Below are 14,123 nucleotides of genomic sequence, written 5' to 3' on the forward strand. Positions count from 1 at the left end.
GTTTTTTTGATTGAATTAAGTCAATTCAATATGATTTGAGATGATTTCGATCGGTCTTAAACAGTCTCAATTTGATTCGAATGATTTCAATCATGTTGAATTTGAATTTTGATGATTTTTTATCAATCCAAATCGGCTCATGTTGAGTTAGGTTAATTTCGAGGGTGGTGTGGTGTGCTGAATTTTTTTTTTACTTTGTTTGGTGTTGTATGATGTTATGGACCATTCAAAGCTACCATAATATAATAATATATAAAAAAAGATATTTATTTTGATACCAATAATAACTATCAGATTTAGTTTGATGTTAATTTCACTAAACCTAAATTATTAATAAAAATATATATTTAAGATAAAATTAATAATAATTATAGTTTACTTTGGACGTACGACTAATGGAAGGATTATAAATATGTGATACACTTGTTGATGATTTAACATCCTATCATTGACCCAAACCTTATTTTTTTACGATTGGCATCGAATGCTTAGTAATAGCTAAAGACCATAGATGACATCTATTGTATCTTATGCGATAGAAAAGTGCTTGAGTAGTTCGACGAATCGAGAGGCCATTTCCTTGAGTTCTACGTAATGTCAGTTGTTGATGTGAGTTCTACGTAATGTTTTAAGCTAACAATACCTATCGCCCACGTAGAAAACGGTGGTTGTTCCATGTCATGCTTTCTCTCGGTCTAACATTTAGATCGTTATTGATATAAAGATTCATAAAAAATATATCTGTACTCGTATGTTTTTATTCTTTTTAGACTTATAAATCTCAAAATACTCTTTATCACTTTTCGATCGAAAAAGAAAAAAGTTTCGACATTCAAATCTGAATTATTAAACTATAATTTATAAGTGCTAATTGTTCCATTTTAATCTTAATTTTTTCATTATTTTCAGTCGATTTGGAATGGATCTCATCATGATTTCGATTCTTATTTTTTTTTTAAATTAAAAATAATTTAAATAAAAAAATTTAGAAAATCATGAATAATCGATTCAAACTAGAATCGAAATAATCAAACCGTATTTTGGTTCAATTTGAAATAAGCAAATCAATTCCGATCTTTTTTATCGATTCAATTTTGATTCAAATTAAATGGTGACGAAGCTGATCTAAAACCATTCATATACCAACAGAATTAGAAGAATAGAGGAAAAGATGCCACTTCTAACTATATTAACTATACGTGGATATGTATGTCTGATGAGATATGAAGCAAAGTGAACACGGAAAAGAAAAGAAGAGCGAGAAAGATTTGGATTCACTCCCTCGCAGCAGCGGACCGGCCTCGTATAAAGGGTAAAGTGGGCGGCTCCTTTCCGGTTTCCAGCGACCAAACAAGGCAAGAAAGACAGGTCGAGCCCCGTCGCCATCCCCCGCATTATAGCTTTTTAGTCGGCAGCGAACATGGCAGAGGAGAAGAAGAAGAAGAAGAAGAAACACAAGCACGATGACCAGAAGAATGATCAGCAAAAGCCTGCGTCGGACGCTCACTTCAAGCCGAGCGCCGACGTCAAGGGCATCCGCTTCGGCGCCCAATTCGTGGTCAAGTCCTTCACCGTCCGGCAGGCGGCGCCGCTCGAGCTGCTGCGGCTTCTGGACATCCCGCCTTCCTGCCTCAGCCAACGCCAGAGCCTTCCCTTCCTTTCCACCACCACGTACCTGCCCACCAACTTCACCATCCTGGCCCATCATGCATGGCACACGCTCACCCTCGGCCTGGGCACCAACAAGTCCAAGGTGGTGATCTTCGTGTTCGAGTCGGAGAGCATGAAGCTGGCGGTGGACCAGCTGTGGCCGCGCATGATCCCGCTGGGGGACGTCAACAAGAAGCTCATTCGGGGGCTCTCCGGCTGCGAGATGTCGAGGTTCAAGTTCCGGAAAGGGTGCCTGACGTTCTACGTGTACGCCCTGCGGCGGCTGGGAGCTACCGGCTTCTCGTGCGCCGATGACCTAAGAAGAATTCTCGAGGCGGTCGTGGCCCTCAAGGATTTCTTGGACCACACCGCCATGCTCGCCCTACCCACCCAGCGAAGCATCACCTTCCCCAATCCACCTGCAATGGCACGCTGAGATCTGTTCCTTCTTTATTCCATGTCTTTCGATTCTTTGATGGCAACATAGTTTTTGCTCCTCCCTTCTTTGTTCCGTCGACAATGGAATTAATCTGAACATGTTGAGATCATCTAATTCTTTCTAACACAACCCTTTTTCTCGATCTTAACTGTACAAAAAATTCTTGTTTCATCCATTGTGCTTCTGAGGGAAACCGGAACCGTATGTGTCTCTCTCAAAGGCAGACAGACAGATCCATCAACTGCATGCTTTCATGTTCGACTCCTTCCCCGGTGCTTTCACCAAGGGAAGAAGAAGCTGATCATGACCACCGGAGGTGGTGGGTTGGATGGATGATGACAGGTGGTGGTGGCCTTTTTCTTTTTCGCAAAGAGAGGAAGGAAAGGGCCCCCACAAGTCTCGCTCTTCCTCTTCTTTAAGCTTGATCTTCTCATCGCATCTTTGTTCGATGGCAAATGGACCCATCCTTGGCCTCCTTCGCAGTGCCTTCTTCATCATTACCCCACCACACTTGATGCAGAAGCCTCAGCTTTGGTGCTGCCACCTTATGCGTGCAAGTAGTGACTGGGTTAGTGAGGTTGTATAATGTACCTAAAAATAGCTAAAATAATCTCATTTAGCAGATAACTTTGCTGCATGTCGTTCCAGCCAAGAGAGCAGCTTCATCAGTTGCACAAGGAAGTCTAATTATTTATGGTTGCTGGAAATTAATAGATGTATCATGGCAAGCACTTCTCTTTTGCCATTCAACTGATTGAGTGGTATCTCAGACCAAGAACAAATCAGCTGTTGATCTTGAATAAGCCCTGCTCATGTTTGTGGCAAGCATGTTTCATCATGTTGATAGCAGACAGTCAAATATTTCAATTTAGAACTTTGTGTGATGGAGAATACAGACAATGAAATAGATAGATAGATAGATATCAAGGTAGGCCCCCCCCCCCCCCCCCCCCTTTTCTTTCTTTTGAAAAATGTCAATAATGAAAGAAAATAATGTTTGCATATGATATGACTTAGCTGAAAACAGTGTCAATGCATAATAGAATAATGTCACTATTTTAATATAATTGAATAATTATCAAATAAATATTAATTACATGAAAGATGTCGACTAGCTTATCTCATAAAGACTTTACCAAATTATCACTTATACTATTAAAATAAAAAAAATAAATAATATAATTTATCAAAATAAAAAAAAGAAAGAATAACAAGTGATACAATTTATCATATTGAAAAGAAGAGAATCATTCGTTGTTATGCTTATAAGCAATGAGCAATTCAAATGGAAAAATATCAGAGAAAAATAATAACAATTTTTATATAAAAATATTATAAATAAATTATTCATATAGTTTTTAGAACCTTATTCAAGAAAATTATTGTTATATATATATATATATATATATATATATATATATATATATTCGAAAAATTAATCCCCGCGCCCACCGCCCTCGGACCTCGACCAAACGTTCCGATGCGCCCCACTCCCGCATCCACCACCTAGGCCAAGCTTCTCCGCCTCCGCGGCCTCTGCCACGCGAGATTGCTCGATCAAGTTTCGAGCGTGGTGGACGAGTTCGAGGCCGCCCAATGCGGTCACGCGCACCACTTTGATCGATGGGTGCTGTAAAAAGAAGCAGCTTTGATGTGGCGGGGCGATTGTTCGATCGGACTAAGGAGCTTGATCGCTAATGAGTTCACTTACACCGTCACGATTAGCAGGTGATTCAGGAACGACTCCGGGAGTGGTCGGTTCGAGCTGAGTGATGAGATGAAGCGCGCGGGTGTCTTTACCGATCTTTATTTACACGCATAAAGCTTTGATGTCCGGGGGTAGCAAATACCAAGATTCGGGATCTGCGTTTAAAGTGTTCGACGAAATGTAGGAGACGGAAGTATCACCCGACGTCGTGATGGATAACACTGGGATCGGTGGGTTTTGTAGGCGAAATAAAGGATCCGGAGAAGCTGTGGTGTGAGTCAAAGATGTTACTACGTTTAGGGTTTCTAAGAACTGTATATATCTCAGTTCCTAAGCATTTTGCCTTTCAGTAATGCGTAGCATCTTGAGGAGATGGAAGAGAAAAAAAAATGCCTGGGAATTTTAGATTTGGAGATGATGAACGAATCATCGTAGACGATTGCAGCATATTCAATTACTGGGAACAGTTAGATCGAGGCAGTACAAATAGATAAACTGGGATTTCTTCTTCGGAAGAGAGGATGAAGGCAATAAAGACGAACAGATGAGTTATTGGCTTAAGCTTCAGGTTCCACGGTAGGTAGGGAGGTTCATCCTCACCGCCCATTCATGTCGGCCGGTGGCCACTGGCGACAGCCCACCTGCTCAAGGAACTTGCTCAGCCGCATATGCTTCGCAGCCCACTGATCCGCTAGTTTCTGTTCCTTCGCTTCCGCATCCTTCCTCAACCCCGCGATCTGCTCCTTGTACTCTGCTTCGACCCTCTCCAGCACCACCTGCTGCTCCTCCCTGAGTGCTCGCACTTTGGCCTCGATCTCCTCCATCTTCTCCCTCCTCTTGCAAGCCTTCTCCGACTCCAGCTGCAGCTCCAACCTCTTCAGCCTCCATGCCGCTTCCTTCTTGTGCTCCATCCACGCTCGATGCCCTTCCTCTAACTCTCTGCAACAGTCGACCAGCTCCGACATCATGTTGCCGTCGACCGAACTGGCGAACCCCGGCACCACGCTGCGCTGAGACGTTGTCAGCCCCAAACCACCGTTTCCTCCTCGCTCAGGCTGCGGCCAGGGCTTAGGAGCAGGAGGGACGGTGGAAGGTGAGAGTGTAAGTGTGACCGATGGCGACGGCGGCCTGCGGGAGCCGGCATTGTTCGACAGCCACGGTGGAAGGAATGGCGTGGCCATGAGCAGTGGGACGGCCCGCTGCTCCTTAACCAGCTTCTCGGCGAAGCTCTCGAGAATGCGGTCGTACTTGCCCGGCTCGGCGGTGGCGGCCCCGGACTTGTTGCTCTCTCTTTGCTCCCGCTGCTGCTTCTCCCTGAACACCTCCCACCACTTGCCCAGCCGCTTGGCTGTGCGTCCGGGGATCTCGGCCGCGATCTTCTTCCACTTGTTGCCGTGCTTGGCCTGCAGCCTTATCACCAGGCGCTGCTCCTCCTCGGTGAGCGATCCCTTCTTGATGCCGGGCTTGAGATAATTCTTCCACCTCTCCAAGCAGGATTTGGCGTCCCGGTCGAGGGTAACATTCATGCGCTGGGACACGAGGTGCCACTCCCTGGGACCATACTGCTTCACGTACGCACGCAATATAGCATCCTCTTCAGATCTCCACCGCTGCCTATCCTTCATTTGCAGTGGCCGACTCCCATCTCCTCTGGCGCCTCATAGCTTTCTGCCAAACATAAAACCATGAACAATGGCAATCCATGGAAGAAGACGACATCAGATACATCGACAAGTCATACGAATCTCGGGGTGTCTCGATAGAGTCAAGATATCGAGCACCCTGACGCTGCAGTGCCACCAAATAGAAATCTAGTGAAACTTAATGCCACAAACCATTTCATTGAAAGATCTCGAAGCACAAAAGATTGCCCGCTGGTTCGGAAGAATCCCAACGCATAGTACTTGCAGAATCTATGTGATTTTAGTCGTTAAATAATCCATTAACAATTATACGCCATATGATTAGAGTAGAGAAGCGAAGGTACAAAAACCTAATGATCGTTTGACCAAATCAATGAATAACGAGAGATCACAAATCCAGCCAGATTCGACATTACCAACAAAACACTTCATAGAAGCTCGGTATCTTCGAAGACTCGACGCCAGTGATGACTTACGACGGTCTTCCAATGATGCTGATGGCTAGCAGCTTCGATCCAAAGGGCAGAGCATAGCATGGCATCGCATAACCATGCAGCAGCAGCGAAATGGAAAGGGAATATTTGGCCAAGGGCGAACAAAGCGGGCTTCAAATATAAGGGAAGAGGAAGTCGAGACAGGGCGACGGGACAGCAACGTAAAGGAAACGCACGCGAACGGCAACAAGACGAAAGGTGGTAAAGAAAGAGAGAGATGGGAAGAGAAAGGGTGAGGGGAGGAAGGTCGTCGGGGTAAAAGACTACTCACAACAGGGACAGTGGAGTGCGGTGGGCGCCGTGTCAATGTTTGAGCAAGGAACGTGATGCCATGATCATATTTGCACACGGCGGAAACCCATCCATTGATCCCACGGAAGATGTCTTTTACTTTACTGTTAAGAAGAAGGATAAAAAGAAAAGAAAAGATAAAGGTTTCCTGTCCCCAGAGAGAGAGAGAGACAGAGAGAGAGAGAGGTGGCTTAGAGGTGGAACAGTGGCAGAGGGTAGGCTAGTGCGGAGCAGCATAAACGATGAATCCATGCTTTGGGACATGAGACGTATCCAGCGGATGGGAACAGTGCCTTCATCCTTGCAAAAGACGGGAAGGTGTAAGAACAAGAACGTAATAAATGCATGATGGAAGAGAGAGATCAATGGAACCGGACATCTGACAATCTTACAGAGGTAATCTGCCCGCCCCGCCCCGCCCCCCCGGCGGAGAGTGGCGCGATCTTCTGTGCTGCGCTTGCATTTTTTGTCATGCCAAGAACCATCGCGTCGTACGACGGGAAGCCTTCCCTTTTTTGTTTCTTGCGTTGCCAACTCATGAGCGACCAGCCTTCCCTCATGGATCCATTACGTTCCGAGACAAGACTGGACCGGCAGCTCTGCTGCCAGTTAATGGCAAAAGCTACCCGCCTCCTCGCTTACCTCAAGCATGTAAAACCCCTCCCGATACGAGCTACTGAGCTACAGATCTGCCAAAGATATTGGACTCACTCAAATCTATCTACACGGGGGGATAAGAGATACTAACTTTACTCATGGTCGTCGTCGCCGTAGCAGTAATCGTAGTAACAGTGAATAAAGAGACACCTTAACTCCTCTTCGTCGTCGTCGTCGTCGTCGTAGTAATTGTAGAAACTGTAGAAAGCAGTAACAGTTGGGGTCCGGCACTGTGTGCCCCGATACGAACGGGAACTTTCACTGTGAGAGCAAGTGGCATCATTGGAGAGAGATGAGAAGGCAGGGGAAAAGAGAAAACAGAAGGCGCGGTTGCCAAGGGGGGTGGTGGCACACTGTGGGTGGAAATGGCCATGCCTGGCAATGGCAATGGCGGGACCTGTACTGCAGATACAGTCATGGGCCCTGAGAAGAGAGACAGAGAGAGAGGGGCGCGGTGGAAAGATTTGCGTTTTAGTGCGCGCTTCGCGGCACAAGGAGACGAATCGATGGAGACTGGACCTCTTCCTCCACCACCTCGTCTCTTCCTCTCTCTGGCGCTTCGTCTTTGGTGTCAGCGACTGGTTACGTCGCTCTCCTCTTCCTCGCCGATCCAATTACCCTTCTCTTCCTCTCTCTCTCCCTTCCTTGGCTTCGGGGTTCGTGTCTCATCTTCCTCCACTGCCCCTGCCATCCACCCTGTTTGGCAGTGCGACTTCTCTGTGGGACCGCTTTGTCTGCTTGTGGGCATCACCAGATCGACCCTGACGTAAAAGGACATTCGTCTTCAACATCGAGTCTGCAAAGTGTTAGGTAATTTTACGTATTCTAATTATCAACTAAATACATGTTTAATCATAACTATAATTGTTCTTCAAGATATATTAAAGCCATACACACGTAGCTGAAAATTTTGACTGGGTTACTGGTCCAAAGGCCACGGCATCACTCCTCTCCCATGTGCACGAGACATGAGATCCAATAAATCCGGACGTGGATTGGGCTGCACGCATCCTCGAACCTGTCAGATCTGTGCAAATGGAGCAACTCATCTTTTCTCTCTCTTCCATCGCCCATCCATCATTCAACTACGTCGAATTGAGTTGTAGCTTTCTTCGTCGACCCTTCCTGCACTATTGCATGTGGTGGACTGAAGAATATTCTTGATTCCATTTCGATTCCCAAGTTTAGGAGTCGATAACTGTCCCTATAAATGGATTCGATGACTACCAATATATAAATCGATCGAGCGTGCGGGCCGAGCCTGACCCGATCACAATGATCGAGTTGGTTCAAAGCTGAGCCGGGCCATGGCCATCTTTTCCGGCCCGGTTAATTGTAAGAGTCATTTGGCCCATTCATACTGCCTCGTTCCGCCTTTCTCTCGAGTCTCGAGACTTGCACGGAACGGGAAATCTGTGATCGGACCGCCCCGATTACTTGGTTTCCTCGTCCGATTCTTGGAGAACAATGGCCAGGAAGTTTTTCGTCGGCGGCAACTGGAAATGCGTAGGCTCCCGTTTCTGAAGAGCTCTCGATCGATGACTTCATTTGGATTTGATTTCTTCGCTGTTCACGGTTGATGGAGCTTAGCGTCGCTTCTCTTTTTTCGGATTGTTTCTTCGACATCTCTGAATCACCTGGTCTGTGGTTGTTCTACGGTTTCCGAAACGCGAGGACAAAGGGGGTTTTGGTGATCTTTTTCATAATTTGGAAATGGTTGCTCCTGTTTTGCTTCGATCTTTTATGTTTCCCTTCTCTAAATGTGGTTTTGGTTGGGAATTTATGCAGAATGGGACAGTTGAACAAGTCAAGAAGATCGTCACCGTCCTGAACGAAGCTGAAGTCCCGCCTGAGGAGGTTGTGGGTATGGCTTAAACCTAAATAGCTCTGATGATGTTTCCTTTTTTTTGTTAGATGGATTTGAGTGTTTGATTCGGCATGTAATTTTCGCAATGTCAGTTAAGCACGAAAATTTGTTCTTGTACCAATTTAATGCACTTTTAGTTCCCTGTGATCATTTATTGTGTGTGTATGCACTTGTGTTCTCCAACAGCACTCTTTCTCATAGTGGTTCTTCGGAGGATAGGATGCCATCATCTTAAATATGTGAATCTATGTAACTTCACTTAAGTTATAAATGGCTTTAGAGCATGCCCTTTTTTTCTGTGTCGTTTTGTGAGTCCTACTTGCCTGTTATGGACTTGCACTAGGAAAGATGACATAGATCGTTGAATTTTACTTTTTGCTATATCCTTAAACATTGCATTAACTTTGTACACGCAAAGAAAAATTATATGGTAAACAAGTCCGACTAGTGAGGAGGTTAAGATCTCTTCTTACCGTCATGCAAGGCCAGACTAGTTAAGCTTCACAAATATATCTGATCTGTTAGAAATACACATATGGAAGAGAAAGATGTCATCTTAAGCCGGCTAATCACCTGATATGGGCTAAAAGGAGTATCTGGATGTTAGACTGCACAAACTTGTAAACTTTGAGCAATAGTCAAAGTTGGCTCAGAGAACAATGAAATTATGATCTTTACCTCTACGAATGCACTTGACAGTTAGCTGGAGCCACTTGTTCAGAGTCTTGTTTATTATAGGATCATCGGAAATGACCATAATAATATGTACGTGTTATGACATTCGATGACATCACAATGATTTGTCTTTTGGTCAACATATGACTATTGTAAATGGTTTTTGCAGATGTTGTTGTGAGCCCTCCTTTTGTTTTCCTTAGTTTGGTGAAAAGCTTGCTGCGATCTGATTTTCAAGTTGCTGCACAGAATTGTTGGGCAAGGAAAGGAGGTGCTTTCACAGGTGAAGTTAGGTAAGACATTCCTCTAAGTGGTTGTTGAGGATATGTAAATTTTTAAAATATGGAAATTTCATGCTTGAAGGTCAATGCTCTCAATTCTACTCATCGGATGCTCAACCTTTGTATTCATTATGCCTCTCTGACCCTTCTTGCAAAATGAATTTGATATATTAATTATCAGCGAGACATTGCTCAACCTTTGTAAACTTTCACATGTGATTTATTAATATCACTGAGCTGAAAACATTAACTTCTCATGTGCGAGAAGGCTGTTTCATACTTTCATTACCTGCTAGAATCAGAAGCTCACTTAAAGACTATTTTTCCTTTTTTTTAAAGAAAAGAAGTAGATATATTAACTCAAGAAGTCATCATACAGAAACATCAGGAAACAGAAGTATTCAGTCTACCAAAATTGCAGATATATTTTTCCATCGTTAGATTCTGTAATCTGTGGTGATTTCTTCAGTGGCTGAAATTTCAGTGTTGCCAAAACTGCAGCAAGTTGGGTCTTGATAATTTAAAGACCACATTTGTCCTGAGTCATTGTTAACTACTGGATGTAATCTTCTTATATCTCAACATATTTAATCATATGCCAAGAGAACTTGTGCTCTCACCAACAGTTGCTCATTTGTATCAGCTTATGTATGAAACCTGAATTGTTAAAATATATTTAACAAAGAAAATGTCATTCTTGATGGATGTAGTCTAGGAGCTGGCCTTAGTCGCCATATTGGCATCTCTTGTACTTTATTGAATTCTTGTCAAGCATCTTAATCTAGATGCTGTGTCACCAAAATCACCATAGTCATTTTAGGGAAATAAGGGTAAATTCCCTAGAACTATCTGTTCCATTTTCTTTGATTGGTTCAACTAATGCAATTTAAATCTAATATTGTGCTCTTGTGATGTATGGTGATGTATACTTGATAAATGTTCCTGACTAAATTCAATCTTCTTAAACAAACTCGAACATGCAAGAGTTGAGAAGTTTATCATATTGATTCTCATGCAGTGCTGAGATGCTTGTAAATCTGGGCATTCCTTGGGTCATTTTGGGTCACTCTGAAAGGAGGCTATTGTTGGGTGAAACAAATGAGGCAAGTTTTCCTTATGTCACTTGTATCATTTGCATTTATATTAGTTGACAGTTATTTTAATCGTTGTATAATTCTTGTGTGGACCTCCTCACTGCATATCCCAGTTTAAATTTTGGGAATATCGCAATAGGTACTTCAATTTTTTTTAAGCTAATTTGATATTGTCGGAGTTCCTCTTAATTAAAAGCAACCCAGTGATGTGCACATATAAGTGCAAGAAAAAATGAACCCACTTCGATAAAAGTTAATGGGATGATCTTTAATGTTGTATAAGCTGAATATCTGCAGAATGCTATGCCAGAGAGCCAAAAATTGGTATACTTATGGAGGAAAATGTAGCTTAACCTAGAGTTATGTTATGACTGTATGTGCCTGAAACTAATCAACCGGTACAAGATATGAATAATCATTGCACCACCTGGTTTGATGGATTATTAATCCCACTAACTTGGAGTGAACCAATCTAGCCCTGATGATAACATAAATATCCTTCCTCTTTTTATGTGGTACTAACTGGAGTATCTATCTTCCCAACTCAAAGGATTATTGTCTTCATCAAGGTCTGCAGCTCAATGCATAGACTAGAATCTTTCCTAATAGGTGGCATGTGAGTGTCAATATTGTACCTCAACAATAAATTAGAACTCTTTTGGTCTCAGTTAGGTTTTGTAACACAGTTATTCAGCATGATATGTATTTGCTTCATCAATGGCAGTTTGTGGGAGACAAAGTTGCATATGCACTCTCTCAAGGATTAAAGGTGATTGCCTGTGTTGGTGAGACACTAGAGCAGCGAGAATCAGGATCAACTATGGATATTGTTGCTGCACAAACAAAAGCAATTGCAGGCAATGCGAGTGTTAATTTTTTATAACTTTATGAACTGTTTATTATTAGCAGATATTTACTTTTTGTGTTATCATTTTGCATCATTGGGAAAACTGTATATCTAGCTATTGTTGAACTGGTAGACTAGGTAACTTGTGATGGTTTATCTTCCACTGCATCATTTCCATGTTATTTCTCCATTTTCTTTTCTTTTTTCCTATACGAATAGATCTGTTTCTTAACTTTCAGTTCTTCATTTCACTTTTTCAAGGATCATAATCTGAATTTGAACTTTTATGTCAAAAGTCACAAATGGTTACTATTAAAGGAGTTGTTTCTTGCAGGCTGGATATCCGATTGGAGCAATGTTGTGTTAGCCTATGAGCCAGTTTGGGCCATTGGAACTGGCAAAGTTGCAACCCCCACTCAGGCTCAGGAGGTGTGTTATGTGATACCTGATGACTCTGTATCTTGTTTCATCAACCTTAAATTTTTGGACAATAATATGTTATCCAAGTGAGTGATAGATATAGTAACTCTTTATCCTACTTGGCATGATAATTTATCATCAGTATTCATTATCAAAATTCTTGTGGTTACTCGATTCAAGATAAACTAGAGATAACCAAATTTGCTTCAGTTGTTTAGGTTGTGTTATCAGTTGATGCTAGTGATAATTAACTAACTGTATCCTATCATTTCTTACCATTTTTTGTTATGTTAAATGCAACGGTTATTAATGTTTGATATCTGCTAGTAAGATGTTGTATTCCTGCTGCTGAGGAGTTATGAAGGTTTCAAGTGCATATAGGAATCAAATTTGCTTTATTCATTTGTGAAATATACTACGTAATTTAAATTGCACATTTTCTTTTTTCTGTTTTCTAGTAGGAATTCTCTACTCTATTTTAAATGGACATGGACACTGTTTTAGTTTAATGTTTCCCTAGCGCATATACCTATTGTGATTCAAGATATAAACACTTTGTGTGTCCATTGTAAAGGTTGCTACTATTGTATCCTCATACTGATTCCGGTTCTTTTTATTTTAACTCTGAAACAAGATGTTATGGACCTTGCTATGGTATCAAACTTTTGCACCAAAATATGTACCACTAACATAATCACACACATATCACATTATGTATAGCTTCATTAAATCATTTTTAGCACATTTTTTCTCACCATCATGTGGAAAATATACCAGGTACACACAGCTCTAAGGAAATTGCTTCATGATAATGTGAGTCCTGAAGTTGCTGCATCAACTAGGATTATATATGGAGGTACATCTTTCAAATTGTCTAGAAAAGTCATATTTCTCAAACGTAAACCAATTTTTGCATTAACTGGTGGACTTCAGCTTTTTGTTGAAGCCAACTATTACATTTTCAAACGTGTTGAATTTAATGCAATATGTCAAGATTGTCAGAGAAGTGAATTTTCTATGGTGTATATCTGTGAAATATTGTTTCTTTATAAAGATTATTGCTGGATTTTAGCTGTTAATTGTCCATCATGATAATTGCAGGTTCTGTAAATGGAGCCAATTGCAAAGAACTGGCAGCACAACCTGATGTTGATGGGTTTCTTGTTGGTGGAGCTTCCTTGAAGGTTTGTCTGACGTCACTCTTCTTTTATCCTTTTTATAAAATAGGAATTTATAAAAAAAAATCTCTGGGCCTTTGAGAGTTTGACTCCTGATCACCGGTTAAGCTATACTATGCTGCAGCTGAAGAGTGTTTCTTGATACAAGTGGCAGTTGGATTTGTTCGCGTCTATCAGCATAGTCGACATTGCCAATTTAATTGAATATGCACACTTGGATGGAATTGACACGACACATTTGTTTGTGAAAACAACCTGTTTGAATGAATGAAGCAAGCATATCGTACTGAAGGCAGTCTGCTGTTAGAGAAACAATTGAAATGAATGGTGTCCTCTGACCAGGAAGGAATTGCACCACCTTACAAAAACTTGTCCATTGTTCATGCTTGCTGTTTCTCGATTATGTTCTTATGGCTAGTTGATCATACCTGGCTGTAAAAAATGATCAGCCCTTCTATAACTCTGCTACACTTTGATTTCCCAATCTGGTTTCTGACTTCTTTTTCCTTTCTGTCTACAGCCAGAATTTGTGGACATTATCAAGTCTGCTACGGTTAAGTCATCTGCATAAGACGCTGGATTTGTTCATGTTTCAACACTTGTGTGGCAGAATCTTTTGTAAAACTATGAACGAGGCAACAGTGGCAGGGAAATGTTATAAAGCTGGTTCTACTTTCCCGTTTTGCTCAATGATACCTGTATTGTCTCCCACAATTTAGCTTGACTCCAAAATGAGTGGGACTTGGGGCTTCTTGTTGATGACTTTTCTTCTTATATGGGTTTTGGAAGAAGGGATTTGATTTGAATGCAGATTTGGAATAACAATTTGATTTGAATCCTTTAGCAATTGCAGAACTTATTTTATGGAATCAAAGTCTG

At 42.0% G+C, this 14,123-nt stretch overlaps 3 protein-coding genes across 12 annotated transcripts; 2 read left to right on the forward strand and 1 right to left on the reverse strand.

Annotated features, from left to right (window-relative positions):
- Nucleotides 1-1,278: 1,278 nt before the first annotated feature.
- On the forward strand, nt 1,279-2,198 carry LOC135622409 (uncharacterized). Its single transcript, XM_065124240.1, has one exon. It carries the CDS (start codon nt 1,421-1,423, stop codon nt 2,084-2,086), a length of 666 nt encoding a protein of 221 aa, XP_064980312.1. The 5' UTR covers nt 1,279-1,420; the 3' UTR covers nt 2,087-2,198.
- Nucleotides 2,199-4,215: 2,017 nt separating this feature from the next.
- LOC135622408 (transcription factor AS1-like) lies at nt 4,216-7,564 on the reverse strand. 6 transcript variants are annotated; one of them, XM_065124237.1, is made up of 4 exons: nt 6,618-7,564; nt 5,857-6,525; nt 5,633-5,710; nt 4,216-5,465 (listed from the first exon to the last, which is right to left on the reverse strand). In XM_065124237.1, the coding sequence occupies exon 4, from the start codon at nt 5,420-5,422 to the stop codon at nt 4,394-4,396; it is 1,029 nt and encodes a 342-aa protein (XP_064980309.1). In that variant the 5' UTR covers nt 5,423-5,465; nt 5,633-5,710; nt 5,857-6,525; nt 6,618-7,564; the 3' UTR covers nt 4,216-4,393. The 6 variants fall into 6 exon arrangements, with proteins under 6 accessions (XP_064980309.1, XP_064980307.1, XP_064980310.1 ...); XM_065124235.1 differs by having other exon boundaries at nt 4,216-6,525; nt 6,618-6,914; nt 7,033-7,564; XM_065124238.1 differs by lacking the exon at nt 5,633-5,710 and having other exon boundaries at nt 5,917-6,525.
- Nucleotides 7,565-8,137: 573 nt separating this feature from the next.
- On the forward strand, nt 8,138-14,080 carry LOC135622411 (triosephosphate isomerase, cytosolic-like). Of its 5 annotated transcripts, none has more exons than XM_065124248.1 (9): nt 8,138-8,572; nt 8,671-8,746; nt 9,594-9,717; nt 10,724-10,808; nt 11,524-11,656; nt 11,981-12,075; nt 12,844-12,922; nt 13,168-13,250; nt 13,369-13,754. In XM_065124248.1, the coding sequence occupies exons 1-9, from the start codon at nt 8,462-8,464 to the stop codon at nt 13,384-13,386; spliced, it is 804 nt and encodes a 267-aa protein (XP_064980320.1). In that variant the 5' UTR covers nt 8,138-8,461; the 3' UTR covers nt 13,387-13,754. The 5 variants fall into 5 exon arrangements, with proteins under 5 accessions (XP_064980320.1, XP_064980318.1, XP_064980319.1 ...); XM_065124246.1 differs by lacking the exon at nt 13,369-13,754 and adding an exon at nt 13,765-14,080 and having other exon boundaries at nt 8,139-8,572; XM_065124247.1 differs by lacking the exon at nt 13,369-13,754 and adding an exon at nt 13,765-14,080 and having other exon boundaries at nt 8,139-8,551.
- The last annotated feature ends 43 nt before the right edge of the window (nt 14,081-14,123 follow it).

This window comes from Musa acuminata, chromosome BXJ2-9, assembly GCF_036884655.1.
Source record: "Musa acuminata AAA Group cultivar baxijiao chromosome BXJ2-9, Cavendish_Baxijiao_AAA, whole genome shotgun sequence".
NCBI lineage: Eukaryota > Viridiplantae > Streptophyta > Magnoliopsida > Zingiberales > Musaceae > Musa > Musa acuminata.

Excerpts from the sequence above, each read along its gene's own strand:
- LOC135622411 (XM_065124246.1), top strand. The coding sequence starts at position 8,462 with ATGGAGCTTAGCGTCGCTTCTCTTTTTTCGGATTGTTTCTTCGACATC. Across the intron at positions 9,718-10,723 it reads GCTTTCACAGGTGAAGTTAG|TGCTGAGATGCTTGTAAATC; the intron begins GTAAGACATTCC and ends ATTCTCATGCAG. Across the intron at positions 10,809-11,523 it reads TGTTGGGTGAAACAAATGAG|TTTGTGGGAGACAAAGTTGC; the intron begins GCAAGTTTTCCT and ends CATCAATGGCAG.
- LOC135622408 (XM_065124235.1), bottom strand. The coding sequence starts at position 5,422 with ATGAAGGATAGGCAGCGGTGGAGATCTGAAGAGGATGCTATATTGCGT.
- LOC135622409 (XM_065124240.1), top strand. The coding sequence starts at position 1,421 with ATGGCAGAGGAGAAGAAGAAGAAGAAGAAGAAACACAAGCACGATGAC.